Genomic DNA, 24,648 nt, shown 5'->3' with positions numbered 1-24,648 from the left:
AAAATAATCTTCCTACATATCAACAAGATTTGTTGCTTCTTACATTGAAACAGTTGTCAGTTGTAAGGGTGTAGTCCTGCAATATACTATTGCCACTACTAGTAACAGGCCAAAAGCTATGTGTTGAATTTGCAAGGCCTCAAGGTTGAGGCTTGTCAGGCCTCCTTTGAATTTTTATTGACCTGCCTGCACCTTTTACTTGGCTTAGCTGTGACAGCAATTTCTCTAATTCACTAGGTGTCTATGGCTAATTTTTATTTATTTATTTATTTTTACTTTTGTTTATCTTTGTGTGGTACAATCACAGCTTTATATAGACAGCAGTAACAAGCAGTTATTCTATGTAGAATGAGATATTTACAACTAGCACAATGACGTAGTGTAGAGAAATACAGGCCTAGTAGCAATAGCAGAGGCCTTGAAAAGTAAAGATATAGGATGCAGTGTAGAGGAGTACAGCCATGGGATGCTAAGAGATGGTGCACAGGCTTGGCAGTGAATAAGGAAGCCATGGCTATAAACAACTCACCCACAGTCAAAGAAATGCAGACCTAGAGCTGGACAAAACTGGTTTTAGGGGCAACAAAGAGAACAAAGAAACAGTATGTAACATTCATAAAAGGCATCATGTACACTAAATTTGGTGTTAACGTGGAGCTGCGGACCAATGAAGAAAGAGTAAGGTGTAAAAGTGTGCTAGTAAACATACAAATGACCCTAATCGGATCCTTGAGTGAGAAAGAAGAAACCATCAACACAAACATCTTATTCCTCCTGAAGAAGAACTCCAGGTGGTGACAACTATCCATAGCACTGTCACCACCAGTATGAAACCATTGACCTCAGGACCCCGCAGGGCAGTAGAAAGGTGAACTTAAAAGCAGGACAAGCAGTAGAAACAAGTAAGTGCGATTATTATTGTTTTTTCACCTGTAACAATTAAATCTGGACTAATAACAATTAGACCTATAACATTTCAGTTATACTAACAATAAATTCATGGCTTTACATATATAAGGTGCGATTCCTCCTTGCTGATAAAGAAGGCTAAGTGTAACAGTAATGCTGGGGGTGGGGGGGAAGTTATAGACCAGAATTCTGCCTCAGTCCAGCTTTTGTTTCTCACAAGACGCATTTTTCATCAATCTGCTTTTCAAAAAGGGCCAAACTTACTTCTAAAATACAGTAGTAGCAAAAATTATGTCACCTGTACAGAAATCTTTTTAAGCACTTAATTCTATTTGAAAAATTTGATAGCCATTCTGAAATCATAACAAAGTATTTCAAACCTACTAACTACAGACTAGGGAATCTGAATGTAGTCTTTCTGTAAGGCAAGTAACAGAACAGGCAGTTTGCTTGTTCTCCTCTTTGAAGGAAGACTTTAACATGAGCTGGAAAACTTCAAGCAGCTTGTCAACTTTAGAAGACCTGTTGCTTGGCAAAGAGGCATTTCATTCACATTCATTACTATATTATTTTAATTTATTATTATTTTGTTTAGTGGGACATTCAAGATTAATATAATTATTTTTGTTTCCCATTCAAAGATTTTTTTCCTCCTAATTCAGACAAAATCTACATTGACAGAGCTGTATAGCAGGCAGCAGCAGACAGATTTCACAGTCAGCATAGCAGTTTGCATGGCAGGGAGCACAAAGGAAGCCCAGAAAGCAGTACTGATAGAACAAAAGCAGGTTAAGAATAATTATACAAGTATGACTTCTTTATCCTCCCAGTACACATAGATGGTAGAATCAAGAAAGAATATAAAACAAAAAACCAGAAATACTCTAGGACATCTCTAAGATGCACCAAACTACACCTATTCTTTTCTCCTTCATCTAGAATGAATGTTGGTTTTTGTTACAAGCGCTGTTACAAGCCTCTCTAGTTTCCCAGGAGTTCACTATGGCTTTTTTCCTGAATTCAAAAAAGCCACTGTTCTATCATGGTGTCATCTAAACCATGATTAGCCTACTAAAAGGAGTAAAGAATATGCTACAGTCATCCATTCTTACCTTTAATGATATGGATACCAGCTAAGCCATTAAGAGCACACACCAACTGTCGGTGAGCTTCCTCACACTCTGTTCGACATTTCTTCTGCAGAGATGTTAGCAGTTCCTCCATGGTCATGGTGCTAAAATGGAGACCAAATGGCTCAAATTTGAAACAAAACCACAATACTAGAAGTAGTAAAACTGTCATGCTGTGCAGCATGAAAGATTGTTACATACATCCAACATACTGTGCAAATGTTTATTCGAGATTTATTTACTTATTAAAAAAACCCTAGTTGTCAGCTTTTCTTCCATATAGAGCTTTACTCTAACTTGAGTATGTCAAGAGGTTGACATCTCCTAAAAATAGAAAGAAATAAGAAACAAGAGGAAAATTAGAACCAGGTAAAATAAGCTTTCACAGGGCAAAATATTTTGCTCCTTCTGTTAGTGGTGAACTGGAAACAAGCAAAAATAGATCTCATTTTGCTAGAAGCTGTTCAGATGAAAACAGCTATGAGAGACTACATTTCTCCCCTCTGCTACCAATCTAAACATGCAAAACAGATGAGGTATCAAGGTAAAGAGGAAAATGTGTGGAATGAGAATAGTGAAGATTAGCAACTATCATTTAAAACTTCTTTTTCTACATTTGTTTGTAGTATTTGTAATTCTTGAGAGGAATTTAGTCAGAAAAGAATTACCTCAATACAAAAATATTTTATATTATATATGGAGAGGTAAGAGGGAGAAGCAAGAATAGAGATGAGAAAGAAGAAAGAAAGAAGCATGAAGGATAGCTTGGAGTAAGGCCAAGGGACAAAGAATCCAGGCAGGAAGAAGCCTGATGCAAAGAGACAGGAGAGTAAACTGCAACAACAGTCTACAACAGCTGACCTGAGACTGCTTCTGTGACCAACCGCTGCTGTGAGACCAAACACTACTCCCCTTCCTGAAACCCTGCTCCTCAGCCTCATTCACCTTCAGGAGAAGCAGTTACTATTTGGTGTTCAGTACTGTGGAGTACATAACTCCAGGTGGCATAACTCCTCTGCAGTCTGGGCCCAACGTATGCTGGAAGGGTATCCTTGACTAGGCCTTTATTTTACCCTCCTTGCAACACTGTTCCATTTGCAGAAACTGTTCCTTGAGTTTACACTAGTGTTACACTAGAGCAGGCTTTAGATCAATATAATCACTATTTATAATTAGTTGAATTCTGCAGAGGTATTGGCAAATATACATAGCACCTGCTGCTCATACTCTGATACTTCCACCACTACTACTTACCTTTCATTTTCAAAACCATCAGCAGTTTCAAGAACAATTATAAAAGCAAAAGGATGTACATATAAAGTATGCAATTTGATACATAGCCTGAGACTACCAATTAAGACAAAAAAGTTTTTTTTATTCAATGTAACTAGGGGAGCCTAGAAAACTCCCTTTTGAGGGCTGTATTTTTGCCGAGTAGATGTTCTCATATACTGTCTTCACTACACAGGTGGGAAAAAAAGGTCATCTAGCACAGAATATGCTCCAAACTCAGCTTTCTTGTTTCTGGCCAGTTTCTCTTATCCATATGCTCCAGCATCAACTTTCTTGTTTCAGTAAATTTCTCTTCTTCATCAAAGTTCCTAGCACTCAATTTCTTCATTATTCTCATACATATAACCAAAGCCAGGAGCCAAATCTTCTTTCTGTTCTGGGCATGTCCACTGCTGCAGTCAAGCTTGGTTCTCAAAAAAAGATATGTAAATAGCGCTGGGAAACAACTTTTCTTTGTACATATGATTTTAAGAAAGATTTCATTTTCATTGCTAGTTTTTCCACCCCAGTTACTATGCAGCTGTCACTCCGTAAGCATTCCACCAAAATCAACACAGTACTAAGCCGTCCCCACCACACTCAGATCAGTTTACACATTTCATTTGTAATCCACTGGCTCGTTTTAATGCAAATAATCTTGTATGGGCTGGTGGGAATATTGATTTCTCCCATGTTTGAGTCCTTGCCTCCACACTAGCAGACTGTTAGACAGAAAGTGCTACCGCACAGTGCCTACTATTGGTCTCTGCTGAAGTGGGTGCAAAGTCAGTTACAGCTGCTTAGGCACGTAGGTGCCCTGTATGAGAAAGGGGAAGGAGTAGGACACAAAATTTCATAAAAGGATAGAAAGAGACTGAATAGAATGGATGAACAAGAGCAGGAAATAGTAGCAATAACACTGGCAGTGTTAAAAATTTAAGTTCTTCCCTCCCTCTAGCTTAAAAAAGAAACAACATAGACAGTGCTCTGAGAGCCTGGAATGGAAACAGCCTGTTCTTTCACAACCCCCCTCCAAGTGACTGAAAAAGTAGCAGCTACATTTCACAAAGAGTGCTAGAAACATGCTTTTGGTCTAACAAAGGCTGAGACCAAACTGGTAGTTGCAGGGCACTTGTGAGGAAGATGGTTTAGTGGGCATGGTGGTGTTGGGTTAGCGGTTAGACTTGATGATCTTAGAGGTCTTTTCCAACCTTAATGATTCTATGATTCTATGATCTTGAAAGCATGCAAAAAAAAGAAAAAAGGATAAAAAAAGCATTTGAACAGCTTTCAAGTTTGGATCTACATTTACAAATTCTGCAACTTCACATTAACAACATTTTCTTTGAATTAAAGAATTATTCCATTCTGTTTATTCATTTTTTTCATTGTTCTCATTCTTCATTTATGAACATGAGTTTTGTAAGAGGCAAAAGAAAATCAGTGGACTTATTTAAAACTGAAAAAGAATCTGCTTTGTTTCACAATCTGTCACCTGCAACACCCTAGTATCTATCAGCATCATAAGGTTAAAATGTTACTGCACAAACAACTGCCTCTCAGTTCTATGTTCTTTAACACAAGAATTAGACTAACTACCCTCTTGCCTCCTATTCAGCTTCTGAGGTCAGATAGCTTGGTGTGCCATAGTTGCACATTTAACTAAAGGAGCTTAAAGTTAGGCTTGTTTGAGAACTGTACAAGATCTTGCACCACTAGGGACAATCAAGAGTTTTGCTTTGGATAAAGCAAGTCATTTAACAAGTGACAGAAAATCACCTTTTCTGTAACGGCAAGAACTCTCCCCGAACAGCTTGTGGATGACAGCAGGCCTGCCTCAGCCGCAGCAAAGGGTACAGAATAGAAGTCACAGTCCTTCTATCGAGGCTGCTAAGCTTAAGAGTCCAGTCTGAAATCTTCCTGAGTTTTGCCAATGCATCCTGGCAGCACACCTCGTGCTGGCGATGATAGAAGTGTCTCTCCACAGGAGAAAAGTGAAGCCAGTGTACATTTTCTGTCTGAGGGGGGATCTGAATCTGCAATTAAAAAAGAAAATAAGTACTTTGCAAATAAAGCTATTGAAAAATGTTATTCAGGAATTTTAAAACCCAAATCTCTTATTTACTTGGTCAATCACATCCTTCTTTGCTGATCTCCACATTATCTTGGCAATTAGACTGTAGAGAGGCCGAGGATTTTTCCTACAATAAGGTCGATATAAAAGTTGGTCCCACCAATGTTTGACCCAGTAAGGATCAACTCCAAGAAAAAGGACTAATCCATACAGATCTGCCAAGAAAAGAAAGTGTTTTAGTACAACGCTTGTGTTTTAATACTTCACAATATGCCTCCAAAAAAATTAACTTTCATACAAAGGTTACCAGGCACAAAGCTACATTCTGGCTGTTATCTTTTCCACTTGGTTTCCACTCATTCCCTCACCAAAATAGCTCATTTGAGGCAGGGGACCAAGTGGGGGAAGGTGTGGGTTCTCTCCTTTAGCTAGTTGTTGATTTTTACAGAACTTGCTGGAATATAATTATTTGTGAGACACTTTCCTAATTTCAAGTTTAGCAGAACAAAGCAATGAATTTAAACCTATTCAGAGCAGAGGTGAGAGGCAGAAATTACATGATTGCATATGGTTAACTGGGTTTGCCAGGTTTTTCTAGAACAATATTGCTCAGTATCATTACTTCACAGCCTGCTGTGCAACAACCATCCCAAAAGGTGCTACAATTAAGAAGACTTTCACTTTTCTACTAAGGCATAAGAAATTAACAAAACACCCTTTTATTGTTTTCTTACTGATTGAGAGAATACAGTTTGCTAATTCTGCCCAATTGAGAAACCCATCATTCTTGGGGATGAAATTTAAGGACATACTGACTTTAAGCTTGTATCTAAATCTTACTGGAAAAATACAGAAGCACACGTCTAAATGCTGCATGTAGACAATGCAGAAATAGAAATATATGATTATATCTTATAGATAGTTCTTAAAGATCTGGTAGCTACATTCTTTATTCTGTTAGCTTTATGTTAATTTTGGTATTCAGCTGAGAGCTGTAACACATTCACCAAATATGTCATAGCCCAGGGGAGGAAAAAACCTGGGAATCATTTCTACACCGGAAGCAACTGTTTACCCAGAAGTCCTATCCCACTTTATTACAGCAGTGGCGGCACGGATTCAAATTAGTCAGCAGTTTTCATCCTCTATGTGATGGGGGCTGCCTCAGTATAGCCTGAGCGCCTGGCCAACATGCATTATGGACAATATGACATTTCAGATATGTATTAAATCAACACTATCACACATAAGCACTTGAACAAGTTAATCATGACAGTCAAATCAACCACTTACTTCTATAGTGTATGCTTTAATTAACTATGTATTCTCACAATTTTTATGTGTATTTATAAATTTAATCCACAATTCCATAATGAATTAATCTACAATATTGACTTTTATAATAGTTTGGTATCTGAACAACAGTTCATAAATGCACACAAATGCTTACACCGATTTATTCACTTTCAAACTCATTGCCTCAATGTGTACCACATATTCCTAACTCCATCAAAGAACACAACCAGATAAAGAAGGTAGTCAGTTCCCTTTCTTTTTTTTCTGTCTGAAGCCTGTCTACAGAAACCGAGTACCTCACAAAAAAGACAAGAAAAATGACACCTGCTAACATACAGCTCCCTACTCCACACGTCTCAATTCATTAAGTCTTTACAGAAGGATTTAAAACAGTTTCATAAAGCTTTAGTACAATCTTTAGAATTTATATTCATGGCAGTTGATGCCCACAGTAGTTCATACAGGGCTACGCAAAAAGCAAATACAGCTTTGCTTGCTGTTTTTGACAGTTAGGAGGATTCTGTAACCAGAGCAGACTATCTTCAGCTGCAATAGAGGAGGGTTAATATTTACTCGCTCTACTAAGTGAAAACTGAAGCTTTATTACATGCTTAAGGTTTATGGCTTATCAAGTCAGAGTACCTAATTAATTCAGAGCAAAACTAGCAGACATTTTAACTGCTTCAAAATACTACCTAATTATCAGCACAAGGAAAACCCACAGATAACGCTGCTACATAAAATCTCACCTTCTAACCCTCGCTGTACAGGAGTGCCACTGACACACCAGCGATTGATTCCACTTAAACGGAGTGCCATTTCAGCAGCCTAGCAAACGAAGATAGAACCAATGGTAGGAAAGCAAAAACAAAGACATAGTGGAACAGAGTCTGAAAACATGTGGACCTTATTTTTAAGAAGTCTGAACATCTTTTCACTATGTGAGATTAGCAGACCTAATAAGAGAGATAAGCAGCATTGGTACAATATATTACAAAAATGTGTATAAAGTTTTTGAGCTTTTTTGAAGGTAACTGAAAGCTGATAAAAAACATATCCACTTCCAAGTAATCCAAGTGCAATTAAGGGTTCACAGAAGGCAAACAGTTAGCAAAAAAAAACTGTACGTAAAAAAAACAAATTAAAAAATTAACGCCCATAAGCCATTATGTAAGCAGCATTTTTGTCTTTCTGTCTTGGGCAAAAAGACTGGACAAATACTAATCAAAATAGTCTCCCTCTGCAGACTGCAGCCCTAGAGTTTGCAGACAGACTGATGACTATTTTAGCTTCTAGACCCAAGGACATATCTATGCCTCTGAACCATGTCACTAAACAGGCTAGTGTTTTGTTCGAAACTATCAAACACCATGTACAACACGATGACCTAGTTCTTTAAACTGTCGGTATAGATTATGTTAAGTGTTTTTTGAGCTGGATATACTTCACAGTCTGCCAAAATTCCAACAGGAGAACAGATTTAATAGTAACCATCTCCAACAGAAAATTCACTTCTAAAGAACAAGCTACAAGGACAAATTACCTGAGTGCACTGAACATTAAGAGGGGGAGAGGGAAGTCTACTGTATTATTTACAATAAGCTTGTCAAAACCTTTTCAAGTTAAATAAATGCATGACCAGGAATGTCATACCTTTGCAGTAGTGCATTCAACCATTTGTGCTTCATCAAGGCAGATCCTCCACCACTCCACTGCTACTAAGGGGCTTGGGATGGCCATGTACCGCTTCTGGTTCCTGAAGCGGCGCCCATCTTTGCTGTTACTGTGGGGTATATCTACGTAGTTCAGTTCAGTGCGGAGGACATCGTATGTGGTGATAACCACCTCCTGCTCTGCCAACATGTGTGGCTGCAAAAAGCCATGCTTCTTCACACCTTGGTACACCTACATAGATTTGTATTCAATAGCACAACAGCAAAGATTGAAGGTAAGAGACACTTTAATGCTAAAATACCAGTACAGCTCAATACATGCATGCTTTCAGCAGTGTTGCTTATGTAATATGAAACCATTCATAAAACCTATATTCATATAGCAGCACAGTGGGAAATCCATATAAATGACACATATAATAAATGCAATACAGACATTGATGCAAAATTTTTTATGTATGATTACTTATATCTTCACAAAAGATTTTTTCCTGCCTTGAAGAAAAGAGGACTTCATTATTTTCTACAACAGTTATTTGTTGCAACAGTTGTTTGCAAAATTAAGTAACCTGTAATGTCGTATGGAGCAACATTATGTAAGTCAGTGTTACATGTCTGGTCCTCTCCTTTACTGTAGATGTATTACCTTTCTCCCCATTGCCCCAAAAATTTCATGGATGATTAGGCAAAGACAGAAGCATGCAGTGAAATATTTAAAAACCAGAAATGATACTCTGGGCAATGTTTTATCTACAAAAAGGATTTCTACAGAGACTCATGAGATAGAAAGAATACCCTAGGAAGAAACAATCTCTGTGCACCAACAGAATATTATTATAAACCTTTCACACTGACATTTGTTCTATTATCAGAAGTATTCTTCTTATCTCACTTGTCATTTTAAGCATAATCCTTTCGGAAACATACAGAAGTTTAAATAAAAAAATTAACAAGCTAAACCAAACATTTTACTGTATGTTTCCCCATGGTAGCGTTCTAAAGAAAATAAGTACAGCATATATTACGAGTCCCAATATACTTACAATACCAAAACATGTTAAAATTTCAAATAAAGTGTGGTACAACACACAATCAAAACATATTTTTAGAATAGGAGTGTTTTCTCATCTCCAGATTTTTAGCTACTAAGAACAATTATTACCAGAGCTATATATCAATCGCCTTTTTTTCCTTCTCATATAAACATTTTCTCTTGCTCCCAATTTACTTCAGCAACCTACTTCAAAATTATAGGCATCCATTGCTTACTTTAAGAATTTTATCATCAGCTACTTACCACTCATTTAGATCTGTATATTAATCACAATATTAACATAGATAAGGCTTTCTTCTGACAGATACAGGACTATCCCTATCTTTTTTAGAAAGGATCTATATTCTAGTCTCATCTTCAAATAGCCAGCATCTTTCTATTCTTCTCTCATTGAGCGAGTTCATGATTTATTATATAAGAATGGACCATCTCGGTTAGTGTTTATCTGCAACTACCTACAAACACTTTTACCATTTAAGAAAATCACACCATCTTTCAGTCCCGCAGAGTGTCACAAACGTTTATGTTCTCTTAATTCACGCAACTAATAGTTAAAAATACCAAAATTAAGGTGACCCTATAAAAACTTAGTTGATTCCCCCCCGCTTTACCCCTTGATGATCAGCACATGATTTCACTGTTAATTTCATCGTTAACTGTACTTTTTCTTCCAGTAATAATCTTCCTCTACCTTTGTGCATATGGCAACAGTGTTTCTGTCAACTGAAAGAAACACTTGCAGAAAATTTCTGTTCGGCCTCAGAGTGCGACAACAGAGCGTGTGCAACCAGGTCAATGCACATGAATGAAAGCGAGAGAAAGGGAGGGGGAAAAAAGAACAAGAACAAAAAAAAGAACATGTTCACTGAAGCAACTGTTAAGAAGAAAAAAATAGCTGTCGAAGTCTAATGATCTCTTCCAAGTATTTATGAACAGACTTTCTGGAGGTTTATAACTTGGCCAAGTTTTGGTTGTTTTCACAGCAGCAGGAAAAGAAAACCTGCTGCAAAGCAAGACCTACTGATAAATTTTAATTTCTTGTTCTATTACATAAAACCATTAGAATTTCCCATGGGTTGTAAGCAGTTGGAAGAATAAAAAACAGCCTTCTAAAGTACTGACATTCAGTATTTAAGCTATTTTACTGTTATCAAGTAAATCTAGTTCTGACAGTTTTCATCAAAACTCGTATAAAACTTGGACTGGGTCCCGTGAAAACTGTGCAAGTTTTACACGTTTGTTAGTTGCTGCACTAAAGCTAATTAGACTGCTCACACAAATGGCTTGCTTACTGGAGGCCTAGAATTCATTTATACATTACGCATCTATGCAGAATAGCTGAAGGTACCATATATATCCCTGAATACAAAGCTTCCTCTCTTTATCAATCTACTACTGCTGTTATTTTATTCAAAACATAAGGGATCTACGGTTCTCAAAGCACTTTATCATTACAAAGGTTCTTGCCTACTAAAAATATGAAGGGCAGAACTTGACTATGTCATTAATAAAAGACAATGGCTACCCTTGAATACTGTGATAACTATATTAAAAAAAAATCCTGTATAGCCACAGTTACTGTATGTATAATTAGTTTATTTTAGTGATAGAGCCTTTAGAAATCAAGTAAAAGGACAATACATGGTCTCCAGATAAGCAACATTCTAATAAATATGGCAGATGTTACAGAGACAATGCCCAAGTTGTAATGGTGTTATTCTCAGTAAACACCAAGGACCAAGACTTCTTTTGTAAAGCCTGAGAACCAGAAATTCAAAAGTACACTCTCTACCTACTGAAAAATTTGTTTTTATCTAGAATGAAATAGGAAGCAACTGTCAGAGAGCTGCCTGGGTACAAATGTACAGTGAGACGACACTGCCAAAACACCTACAGTCAGGCCTTTCTAAGTTCCTGGGTAATCTTTCAGGAAAAAAACCCCACAAACAGCCTTCCCTCTCAGAAATCACCTGTTGTTGCAACTGCTCAAAATTTGCTTCCATTTGATAAAGATATCTAGTCCACTGTATCATCTCCCAGTGACCAACTAATAAGGAAAAAATGAAGAACTAAATGCAGACAGTCTTTCTGGGACACCAATGCACCGTGTGATGCCAAAGCATGGGTCCAATAGCAAGAAATGTAGAATTCTGACACAGAGGACAAAGAAACCTCTGAACTTTACGTGACAGAGTGTCAGGCAGGACTCCCCGAGCCTTGATAAAATAACTCTCCAGAATATGAAGCTATATAATCTTACCAGAACTCGAAGAGAAGATGATCTTACATGCCTGTTGATCTCATCTACCCACTGATGACAAATAGAACTCGGAGAAATTATCAGAGTTGCTCCTGTGGAAACGGGTTTCATTGCCACGAGGCAATGAGGACAGTAGAAGGGCTTGATCTTCAGGTTTTCCTCTTTGTAGTTTACACATTCTGCATGCTGCCATAAGTAACATTTCAGGCACTGCACACGAGCTTTATAGTCAGCCAATCCAAGCTCACCACAGATGCATTCAAACCGATATTCAGAGGTATTAAATGGAAATACAGAACTGGTGTGTTGTACGCTACTGCCAGCATGTTCTTGGGAATGTGAGGACTCGTCCTTTGGGATTTTCTGCTGGACATGAGCTGCAGTTTTAGAAACACCAAAATTGGGATGACTGCTCACATCACTGGAGACAAGGAGGTTGCCATGCAAATCAGGAGGCTTTGGGACCACAGCTTCCTACTGAACATTATCCTCTTTTACAGAGTTCTCACGATCTGCTTCAGATATCCTGTTATTTTTGCTAGTTGTACAATAATCATGTTCTTCCATGGTGATATCCACCCGTAAAGGGATTTTAAGGACATTTTCAGAAGTGACATCACTATTTCTTGATTCTTTGGTTTGAGTTTTAGCATCAATCAACTGCTTCTTCTGAACGCTTTCTGAAGTCTTTGCTATCTACAAGCAAAATTAACCAAGAATATCAGACTTCCTCCTCCCCTTTTTTTTTTTTTTTTTGGAACATATAAACACATCAAGAGATATATATAAAGATTTTATATCAATTTCCAGTTTGAGGATTTGGTTAATGTTTATCAGTGTTTGAAAGACAACTTCACAGTAAGAACAATACATCTGCCAGCCCTGCAGCACTATTTTAAAAGGTTTATGACAGATGCAGTTAATATTTTAGCCCCAAATTTGATCTACTTATGATTTCTGCTTCTTTGTTCATGAATGTCAAAGGAACTGCTGCAGTTTTCTTCATTTTTATCAATAAGCCAGTGTCACTGAACTAATGCACACAGACAACACAGCTGAGAGTAGCATGCAATTGGTACAAATAAGATCTGCCTTTGCAACATTCTTTGAAGTAAGTACGGCAGCACGTTTTACCTGCTCTTTGGTTCTTTCTCGCCTCTTCCGTTCCTTGTAATTCTTTCCTAGCTTGAAAGACCCAGCCAGACCATGTCCTTTGACTTGCTCTACTACTTGTTCTGTGATTAGTTTTTCTAGAGTTCTTTTAAGAAGACGTCTATTTCTCTGTATGTCATACCTATATATAGCACTGATGTACTTAAATATTGCAATAATGGATGCTCCTTTCTTCACATTCATTTCCTTTACAGCTGCTAATATCATCACTCGTAAGCCTATATGTAGAATCAAAGAAAAAAAACCTTACAGCTCAGATAAAATGAAAGTTACCTCAGAGAATGCATATTAAGGGAACTCTAAACACCATGTTCATCTAACAAATGCAAAACAAAGCCAGGCAGCAGTTTTGACAATGCTTTACTTGAGGTAGCCCTACAAATCACATTTTTTAGTGATTTTAAGACAATATTGAATAGCAATAGAAATAAGTCACTCAATTTTCTTACTGAAGCTTATAAAAAGACAGTGTATTTCAGTTAAATGCATAAACCATCTTACAATGACCTTTAGTTACATGGAGCTCTGTAGCACAGAGATCTGAGTTGGTAACTTTACTTTTAACTGTGGATCACTTGTTTGTAGCGTGCAATCCTACATCACAGTGCTCAGCAAAAGACTCATTTCATTCTGCAGAAGTGAAGAGTAGCCTTGAACTCATAGTCAGTGGCCAATATAAGACTTATGCCAAAAGCAAAATATTTAAAAAGTCATCAGAAATACTTACTGGGATATTGTATTTTTTCCTTCAATTTAAGCTCCATTTCCTTTGGTTTTTTCTTTTTATTTCCTTCTAAAGGTTGAGGTGGAACAAAGAAGTTCACGAGCTTACCCTAATGCAGACAATATTAAATAGTTATTAGCTCATGTCCGTTCACAGTAATTCTGAACTTCATTAATCTTTTCACATTTGAAAATAAGCATGAGCTGCTACAGATGTGTGCTCTGATCTCACTAATTTGCTCAGATAGCTCATTTTTAGTGTACAGGGTGATACCCCATTCAGTTCAGTTTCTCAGCAAACGGTGTTCAGCACCCTACCGCGAGAACAGAAGGAACCACTTGGGTCCTCCACTACTTCAGAACTAAGTTGCAGGAATCTATAGCTCTAAGTGATCTAGGTTACTGATGGGGGAGGGAAATATACGCTTAATATATAGCTAGAAACACAAAAGGAGGTAATCAATATAGATTGAAAAGCCCTAGTTAGTTGTACAAGTAAGTTTCTCTCTTTAGGGATTGCCTCCAAAAAAAATGTACTCTATTAGTAGTGATTAAGGAATAGTGATTTAATTTAAGGGGATGTATACTCAAGAACTGGGATATAAGAAAGAATCGCAAAGCTGGAACAAATGCAGTGCCAATATTTCTATGATTAATTATTTTATAGCTGTATTCATTGACACTTCACTCTGCCCTGTCCAATTGGTTGTTTTGCAGAGTTCTTAAACAGTAACTGCAATGAAACTCCAGACACTATTTGAGCCCTACAGTGAGTTGAAATACTTGGAGTAACTCTGACATTGGCTTACACAAGCCAGGAGTCATCCAGAAAGTGTCTGTTGGAATAAAGCACTTTTGTTTTGTTTTCTTTTTTCAGAACATCATACAAAGACATTTTATATTTGTCAACAAGAAAAATACAGATGACAAGAGGCCTTCTGGATGAGTGGAATAGTGCCTTTTAACCACAGGAAATGTCATATAATTCTGTTCATAGAGATCCCAAAATACTAGCTAAGATGTCTGTCCCAACTACTCATATCATGAAACAGTTTCATAACTCCACCTCTCCAAAACCTATGGTCTCTAGCTATTGTTGCCAGTTGATGTCCAGATGCTTTAGCGCTAATACTCCCCTCTTTACACTCCTCAGTGCTGACCCTCTGATACACTTAAGAAGAATCTTATTCTCCCTTTGAGAATTGGGTCTTTTTAAACTGATAAAATTACTAGCAGGCAGGAGATCATTATGAATAGATGTACAATGAAACTGGCTGCCATGAATTCAAAAGGATGGAACCCACAGAAGTGGTAAGAGTTTACCTAAGAAAGAATTTTTGGTTTTAGTGAATGTGCTAAGTTTTCACAGGATGCATGATGAGGAAAGTGAAAAGATGGAAAACTGTTACTAAACAAGCCCATTTATTATATGAAATAGACGGGGGGCAGAAATCTTTATTCACTGAGTTTAAATCGTCCCTATTTTAGCACAGAACATATGTCTAATGGATGTTTGATACTCATCAATACAATGAAGTGAAGGGGAGAATGATTTCCAACATAGTAGACTAAATGACATATTTACACACTCCTGGAGTGTGTGTAAACTACCAACAGCCTATTAACAACGCAGTTGCCTGCTAACACCCTTCAACAATGGCAAACTATCAATAGCTTCTCACCATTCCTCTATTTATGCCACCAAGTATCACATCCTACAAAGCAAAAACTTTCACTGTACTTTAATCCAGCTTTAAATCTGGACTTCTATAAAACAGAAACCAATAAACTCAAGAGAAGTGCATTTCCATTAGTTCTGAAAAGTATTCATACTAACTCTTATCCTGGTTTTCTTACCTCAGGTAATGTCAGATCATCTTGTCTAATGTCTGGTCGGGTATGAGTCAGAATAAGAGCCAACACTTCTACTGTTTTTCCAAGACCCATCTCATCTGCCAAAATACCTCCAGGCCACTGGGGTCCAGCAATCGGATTCCTACGGATAATACTAAAATTCAAGTACATTCCCAAATGAAAGTCAGTAACTATAGAGTGGTGTGACAGAGAAGCACGTGATCAGGGACACACACACAGCATAGCTTCAGCAAGGCAAAGTTTGTAAGGTATGGCAATATCTTTTATTAAATAAACTGAGATTGACAAAAGCAAGCTTTTTGGGTGTACAAACCTGACAACAGGCGAATATGTATGTCAGAAGTTTTTGGATTTTTTCCCTTCCTAACAGGCCTTGCCTTGCTAACCTTAGCATATCATAACAATAGTCTCCAAAAAATTGAAATATATTTGTATTCCCCTGTGTTAAAGGTCTGAAAGTTATATAGGGAAAAAATAAAAAGCAAACTAGCAATCAGAAAGTTCTACTCTAACCAAATTAATGAGAAAAGTGAAACAGAATTAGTAATGCAATATCCAGCATTAATAAAAAACATTATACTGCCTCCTTCCTTTAGATTTTAAAAACATTGGACCAGAAGGTCGAAGCCTCCAATGCTCTAATTTAAAAAAATGATAATCTTAAAATCACAAACTTGCATTGAAATGAAAAAAATAAAAGCTTTAAGAATTATGTCTTCAACTGGAGATTTACATATTTACCTGTGCATTATATACTCCAGTTTGCCTTTTTTTTCAAATTAAAGATATCACTGTTCTAACTCTTTAGTTGCTAACTGAAAAATGATTGTTATGGATTATCTTACATCCTCCAGGTAGAAGATGCCAATAAGGTTTTCACAAAGTACAACCTTGAGGTGTTTTCAGAAAGAGCTAAGTATAAAAACATACCAGCCAGTAAATGGATTATAGTAGATTTTTACTCCATCCAGAGTGATGACCTCCCGCCACAAGAAGTGCAGTGCATCTTCTACGGAGAAAGAGTTCATGTTACTATTATAAGGTTTCTCTATAAACAGCACACTGCTTGGAATTGCTCAGCCTTATTGTGACATTTAGAGACAAAAAGCAGACGTCTACCTCCACAGTGCTTCATGACCCACAAGATACATCAGCTGCTGTTCAGCAAAGTTTAGTTTATCAGCTTTTATAGAAATAGTAACGAAATAATTAACAAAGCTTCTAATCAAACAGCAAGAAAGCATTACTGCTGCCAATACAATGCCACTTTCCTCAATTACGCAAGTTTTCCAGACCCATATACTTGCCACTGGCTGGAGAGCTTGTGAGGTTCTCTCGGTGAAGCATCCAGTTCACAGCCTCACTTTGATATGGCCTCAGAATAGGAATTAATGCAGGGTGCTGCACATCCTCTCTCAGTAACTGGATATCCTGCTGATGGGTGTGCCTTACGAAGTCATAAAGCTCTTCAATATTTTGTCGCTCTAGTTCCATGTCAGATTCTTCCTCATCTTCCTCCAGCTCATCTGCATACACCAAATAATTCAAAACACACATTATCAATCAACTTCGGTCAACGTTTCAGTAAATTTTGCTGCAACATATTTAGCTAACACATGAAAGCAAGCAAAGCAAAACGTCATTTAAACATACGTCATGACTGCACCTGACTCAGCTAGCAGCAGTGGGAAACAATGAGCACTACTTCCCTGAAAGTTAAGATTAGCATGCTATGGCGATCATAAAGGTATACATAATCAGCAAAGCTCTTGCTTTAGAATTCAGGGATAGAATGACCAGACCTTGTTTATTTAATAAAGACCTTCCACTAAACATTTCCAACTGATACAGAACCACAAATAACTTGCATTTCAGTTTTAAATGTTAACATGGGTCGATGATCTTACAGAAAGGGTGGGTTGTCAAGGAATTGTACATTTTTCATGAAATAAAGCCTTTATTGATAAAACAACATTTAAAAAAAAAAAAACAAAAAAACCCCAGGAGATTTTCGTCAGTGAGCTTTCACGTTAATGTTAAATTATCCATCTGGATAAGAAAATTGTAGCAGTTGGATAATATGAAATTCTCACCGTTTGCATCATTGCAAAAATTCAGACAAGGCATACTTTAGAACTTAAAATCCCACCTCAAGAAGTATGTACCCACAAGAGAAGTATGTACCCTCTAGAAAAGAAGGCCTACCCTTCTTTCCTACCTCTAGGAAAGAAGGCCTTGTGCTTATATATTTTTCACATAATTTGGATATATGGGCATATACAGAACTTAAGCACTGTAGAACAAAAATTAATGGAAAATTCAAAGGTCAGCATTTTAGGAAACTGACATAAGATGAGGGAACAAAAGACTCAGAGGACAAGTTTTAACCGTGTTTTAGGTCTCAAATTAAAAACACTGGTACCAATAAAACAGCTGTACAACTCTACAGTTCAAAGAAAGATACTAACCCTAGCTAGTATTGGAGATAAAGCCACCTCGCAGAATTTTTCTCAAAAAAAAAAAAAAAAAAAAAAAAGTAGAAGCAAGTCAAGGCCAGCATTTTCAGCACAAAGTGACCTTAAGGTATATTTAAAAGTATAATATACTGATAAAAAGAGAAAACAGCTAATAGCAGGCACAATTAAATCAAATTGTAATTATGATGCCTCACGCTAACAACGAAGAGATGTACCTGGCACAAAGACCAGAGAGCTTAATCTTAAAATAAGGTTTGGGCGCTGCTGTTAGGACTCTCTTTCACGGAAAGCAAAAGCTTTCTTTCATGAATGGTGACGGTGAAGAATAGTTTCCAAAACAAAGAGCAGGAAATGATGTGCCTATGTGTGGCAGCCATCAGTGCCCTCCCCTAATCCTTTTAAGTCAATGGAACAATTCCAGTGCTTCACAAGGGAAAAGAGAATTCTGAAAGACATTAAGTTTCTATAAATTCATGAAAACTGCATATATAAAGACTTGTAATGTAAAGAAGGCAACCAGAGTGCACATGTGGGGTTATTAATGTCCCAGCCAAACGAAAAGCACCAAGCAGAGCATGCAGCTACAGAAACCGTTCCAAGGGATCCTCTCATACACATTCCTCACTTCATGGAAAGAACAGAGAAATCAGAGTGATTGCAGAGTATAACGTTGATCAATGAAGTTGATCTATAACGACACCTATCATCATATCTGCTAGAACAACAGTTTTCAAATCTCACATTTCAGAGCATAATAAATTGACTTCTATATAAACTAAGTCTATCCAGAATTTTACAGGGGAGCAAAGACTACAATAGACTTTAAAGTAAAAGCTATGTTTTGTCCATACCCTTCTTATTTCAAAGATTTTTTTTTTCTGATTAAATGGTTCTATGTACCACAGGAATTTTTAAAAGGATGCTAAGGAAGTTTAATAAGTAATTGAGAGAGAGGTAAACAGTGAATATTTAATTATGCTTTCAACCATTTCAAAACATGATCCAATTACATAGCTTTCACCTTAGTATTTTCTACCTTTGAGAAATAGATGGTATTGTACTACCTAAAAATTCAGTTTCTCTGATATGTTTCATAATCAAGTATTCTACTTAATTCCTTCCAGGACTGAACTAAAGTTCTGCTACTGCATCTGCAGTAGGATCTTTCTGTCTTATCTGTAGGGCAGTTTCCAGATTGCTGTATAAGAATATCTACATCAATGAAACCGTAATCTTCTCCGCCTTTATTCTAGATTAATGGAAAACTTGTTGTTTCACATTTGGTATTAAAAAATGCTATATAAAGACCAAAAAACTCTTCGTACAAAGAATTTATTCTTCTTAAGAAAACTGAAGGAAAATGATATATGGTATATACTATTGCCATGCTACTGTATGTCATACTATAGTTCCATGACACTATGGGAAAAAGAACTCTGAAACATTTACCATTCACTAGAACAAATAGCAATTAAACAGACATTTTAGTCTTTTTTTTTTTTAATTTTAATTATAACGGCTATGGGTTTTTTCATATGAAGAAAGCAGCTAGCTGGATCTATAAGTGACCTACGCCCATGTGTTCACTGAAGCAACAAGAAGCGACACGTAATATTATACAGCAGATACAAGATACATATATATATTTTAAAAGCAGCTATTTATTAAAGCAAACAAAAGAAATCTCTGTTAAAAAGTTTTTCAAAAAAGTTAACTCTACAATGTTCAAAACTCATGAAACTTCTTCATATTAAGTATTTTGTCACTCTTTTGCAGATTCATTAATGCGTCTGTCCTATGCTTGCCCTAACTTGATATGGAATTCCTGCCACAAAGTCTCAAAACCATCTAGAAGGACATTAACGGGATGAGTACATTGAGGAAAACAAATATATAAAAATTAAATGTAGTGATAGAGAGGTCATGTCCCTTATTTGTGTAAATCCTCCATCAACACAAGAATTTGCTCATCAATGGAGAGAACAAGAAGCCTCATCTTGGAATGTTGTTGCATAGAGTTCATTTTAGATGGATATTGACAATTGTTAAAATACATACTTGCATGCAGTTTTATAAAAATTTCAGTTAATTATGTTTAAAAACAGGTGAAATTCAAACATAGACTAAGTTGTTAGAAACTGAAATCAATTTACACTTCTTAAGAGAAATGTATTCATCAGTGTAGAATCAAGGCTATATTATTTTATGCTACATCAAACAGTACGTGCTTAAAAACTGTTAGAAAATGTAACTGGTTTCACAGTGTGTAACCGCCTGGGGTCTTCCCTCCCAAATCTCTTCCATTTCTGTGACATGCTTTATTTCTGAATTCGGAGCACAGCATAACGCATGCTATAGGCTTGTATAGTGGTTTAATGATCCTGTTTTGTTCTCTAATACTTTCAAGACAATTCTTTACCTTTGATTTGGTTTGACTGACACTGAACACTAAGTTGATGCATTTACTGAGCTATATAACCTACCTACTGAACTACAACCCTAGTTGAAATGGTTAGCAGAGGCCATCATTTTCTTCTAATGTGAAGTAAGGATTTTTTTTCTTCTGCATTGCTTTATATTTATCTATATTGAATTTATACTGAAACTCCATGCCTAGCCTGCTGGCAAGCTTTCAGTTGTTCTTCATCTCTGTTATGTTGAATAATACATTTAAAGTTTGCTGATGATACCATCTCACCAATCACTGTATTTCCCAAAGCATTAGGAACACATTAAGCTGCACATGCCTTTGTAGGACTTGACTGGTGACCTTCACACATACTAACAACCGTTTATTTCTATTCTCCACACCCTCTATTTTACTTAGTCATTTACATGGCATTCATTGGTGCAGAATCAAGGCTATATTATTATTTCACGCCGCATCAAAATGTACATGCTGAAAAACGGTCAGAAAATTTACCAATCAGCAACACAGCTCCTTGATGAACCTGAGCCAGTTGCATGGCTTCTGAAAAGATAAGCTAAGGCATAACAACCCAATCACTCAGGTCCACTTCTTGCTCCAGTAATTTTGAGGGGCATGTCTTTCCTTGCAGAAGCTATATTGCCTCTTCGCCTGTAAGCTACACTCAACCATGTAGTCCATAAAAATCTATCCTTTAGTGTACTGAGGACAAATGCCCCAAGTTCCAGCAGAAAATTATTTTGGATCTCAAAATAGGTCACTGTTCATTTTGTCCGTAAACAATCTCTTTCCCCAACTCTTCCAAAATGAGAAGATATGCAGAGAAGAAAATTGTTCTTCCTGCTATAGCATGACTTTATTTGAGCACTCTTTCATATGCCTTAGTCATCTCAAGTCTATGAATTCTCTGGCAGATATTCTGCTTTTAATGCATTCATGATAACATATTTCTCCTAATGCATTTAAAAATATTACTATTCATTTCTGTATCTTCAACTATTTATTCTTCAGACTTCTTTTTGAATCTGCTTTATTGTGCTTTTAAACCTAAACTGACAAATTTGTTTCAGTCAGATTACTTCAGTTTTTCAAAGGATGACTTCTTATATGCAATATCTTTCCTTCCCCACATACTTAGTTATACTGGCCCTTTTCCTGGTATATTTCAAGTTTTTTCTGATAGTTGCATGTTTGTTCTTTGCAGCAGGCATGGATGTACAGATTTTACTCTGTTAACTCTTCCTTTTAGCAAGTTGCCTAATTCTTTATATAATTCTGCCTTTTGAAATTAAGTACAATTATACGGGGGGTGCTAGGCTTCTGTTGCTTCTGCAAAAACACTGAAACTCAGTATATTATGGTCACTGTTACTGAGTCAGTCTTCAACTAACATTCTGAATCCATCCTACACTCAGGGACAAGATCAAGGCTGGTTTTTTTTAAGAGTTTCCTAAGCCATCACACCATAAAGCGGTCATTGATCACCCCAAAAATCTGCATCACTACTGAGTATAATCTGGCAAACATATCTTCAATTCCAAAATGATGACAAGGCCCATATTTGTAAATTGGCAGTGGTGTGTTCTTAAAACTGTCATAAAGCTGTATTTTGTAATAGTTTATAATATAAGTGCTTTACAATATAAACCAAACAGAAATTCTGTTGACACAGTTGTGTGTTAGGCACCAAACTAGAAACAAAAGCTTTCCAAATTTAATTCCTGGTTCTTTTAAACAATTCCTGTGTAACTCAGAGAAGCTACTGTAGATCTGTTCAAACAACCCACATGACTCAGTGAAAATTGATTGAATTTACTCCCAAAAAGGTAAGGACTCAAACTTCTATGTGCCTCAGTGCCTCATCTGTAAAGAAGGAATATTATCACCTGTAATTTGACCATACGCTAATTAGCATATGATTAATGGTCAGATAATAACATGGAGAGAATTACCTAATAATATTACCTGGAAAATAAAGTTGCTCTAGATGGCAGGAATAATTTACTATTTTCCCTTACATTTAAAATTACTAAAAAAAGACACACTTTAATAACAAAAATTATTCATCAACATTCAACTGAATTGCATTACCTGGAATTAAAAAACTATAGAACTTTTCCATGAGTTTTTGAATCAGCTGATTAGCTTTTTTGGGTCTTCCACCTCCATCACTGAGAAACTCTGGTTTACTTAGCCCAGCTTCCAGAAGGTAAATTCCAACCTGAGAAATGGTTATACAGTTAATCATTTAATTAGCTGTTAGAATGACAAGAATATTATAAACAGAAGAGTATGAAAATAACAACAGTGCTTTGAAATTTAGCAGATGTAGACAGATATAACAAATCTACTAAAATCCCCATATAGAGGATACAGTACGTTGCAGCTAAAAGCTTCCGTGATTCCTTTGGGTAATGCATTACTAGTTCTATGATTCTATGATTCTACTAGCAGTGCAACAGTAAAAAGAAATTTTGGGGAAAAAACCCACACTGAAAACATTTACATAAGCATGTAGAAACTATTTATTTTCATCACATTATAAAAATATATGGTAGCTGCCAGATTTCGTTGTTCAGAGGTTTTTATTTTATATTTCAAACAAAAAAGAAGAACTTTTAAAATGCAAAACAAATATATGAACCCATACCTTTAAAGCTTCAGCCTCTCCAGGTCTTTGATAAAGTCCAATTATCTTTTTCTTTTGCAACCATCTCAAGCCTTCCAATATTTCACCACCTAAAGTTGGTTCCACCAAAATACGCTGTTCATAAGCACCCAGGTATTCTTTTGTCTCATTACTGTACTCTTCTTCACTTTTTTCATGAACACAGACCTGCAGCTGATCATCAGAGTCTCCTCTCATCAAAGTAAAGCTCCTTTCATGGAATTCATCAGTTAGAATTTGCTCAGAAGGAAGATGAAGAGCAAATTCTCCCAACAAAGCTTTCCAGGACCCATCCTCACGGTATGGCAAGACTATAATATTTAGCTGTACTGACACAGGAGTCAGAATGGAATAAGAGTCTTCTTCATCGTTAACTGTCAAAAACTTAACAGATTTTGAGGCACCGGCTTCTTTTTGAATGAGATCTTCATCAGTGCTATCATCATTTATAACAATGAAGGATGCAGAAGAAGTGCTTGGACCTGAAACGTGGTCCTCATTAGTCATTTCATCATCTAATGTTATCACCTCATTTCTCCGGTCTTCATGCATATTCCAGCAGAGCTTTTTCTTCTTCTCCTCATCTATTTTTGATGGAGGCGCACGTTTTCGACGACTACTCATTTTGTCGTCTTCTCAACAGTATTTTCAGTCTCTGCGAGATGAAGTAAATTAGGCATCAATAAGTATTACAAAATCAAATGCCCACACTGAAATTTCACTGTGCAGTAGCTGCTAAACTTGCAAAAGGTTTCGAAACAGACATATGCACTAAGAAATCTAACTGTTCAAAAGAGACTTAGTCTTACAGAGCCTCTCCTGGCCCTGTGCCATCACATAAAGCTGGACATGAGGCATTTGCCTTGTACTATATCTTATCATTTTGCCAGACAGCTACAGACAGAGATCAACAAGAATGCTACATTTCACGGCTGTTACTCAGAATCTTGTGGGACAGATATAAAACAAGCAGCAGTGGAATCCCTCAAAGGCGGGGGTGGAGGGAGACGGCAAAAGAAACTCCACAAACAAAAGTGCAGGAGGTACAGGAGATTCAGGGGCGGGTGTGGAAAAACTACACACACAAAATTCTTCTTTCCTTTCAAAGCCTACATTGAGATGAAACTTTAAGCAAACTTGACACAGGGCTAGTCTGAAGCTGCCATTACATAAAGCATGGTTTAGAGCCTAAGCTATCAAGTTCTGTCCTTAGAAGTCCCTAATGACCTTCCTACTAGTATTGAATACTTTATTTTCCCAGAAAACTCTGCATCCTGGGACATACAAATTGGATGGACATACAAATTGCTTGCACAGGAGCTCTTACTTATTCCATCGTGCATTTCAGTGGGACCAATCAGCAACCTAAATGCATAGTCTTACTGATTTTGACTAACTGGAAAGCTAAGTCAAGATCCATGTCCAACTCCTTGATTGAACCTGGGCAGTGAACAGATTTTGTGGATAAAATGCTAGAAAATAAAGTACACATGCTAAACAATACACAGGAAGAAGCAGATTATGGAATATTAGACCCATCTGAGAAACTAATAACTACATACTCAAAACTACATGCCCATACTTAAATACTCAAACAAGTAGTAACCTTTTTTTTAAAAAAATACTGTTTTTATAA

The 24,648-nt window shown here is 36.7% G+C and overlaps 1 protein-coding gene across 1 annotated transcript in view; it reads right to left on the bottom strand.

Moving 5' to 3' along the window:
- Positions 1-23,670, bottom strand: part of SHPRH (SNF2 histone linker PHD RING helicase, E3 ubiquitin protein ligase) — a 30,401-nt gene extending 6,731 nt beyond the window's left edge. Inside the window, 13 exon segments of the mRNA XM_009580868.1 lie at positions 2,022-2,143; positions 5,091-5,347; positions 5,437-5,600; positions 7,431-7,509; positions 8,335-8,586; positions 11,669-12,364; positions 12,803-13,059; positions 13,569-13,674; positions 15,422-15,572; positions 16,370-16,448; positions 16,747-16,965; positions 22,436-22,565; positions 22,995-23,670. Of these exon segments, the coding sequence (XP_009579163.1) occupies positions 2,022-2,143; positions 5,091-5,347; positions 5,437-5,600; positions 7,431-7,509; positions 8,335-8,586; positions 11,669-12,364; positions 12,803-13,059; positions 13,569-13,674; positions 15,422-15,572; positions 16,370-16,448; positions 16,747-16,965; positions 22,436-22,565; positions 22,995-23,636 (3,154 nt within the window). The 5' untranslated portion in view covers positions 23,637-23,670.
- Positions 23,671-24,648: the final 978 nt, after the last annotated feature.

The sequence above is a fragment of the Fulmarus glacialis genome, unplaced genomic scaffold (genome assembly GCF_000690835.1).
Source record: "Fulmarus glacialis isolate BGI_N327 unplaced genomic scaffold, ASM69083v1 scaffold41196, whole genome shotgun sequence".
Lineage (NCBI taxonomy): Eukaryota > Metazoa > Chordata > Aves > Procellariiformes > Procellariidae > Fulmarus > Fulmarus glacialis.
Note: the sequence above shows the minus strand (reverse complement) of the source record. Positions and strands in the feature narration are given on the sequence as shown.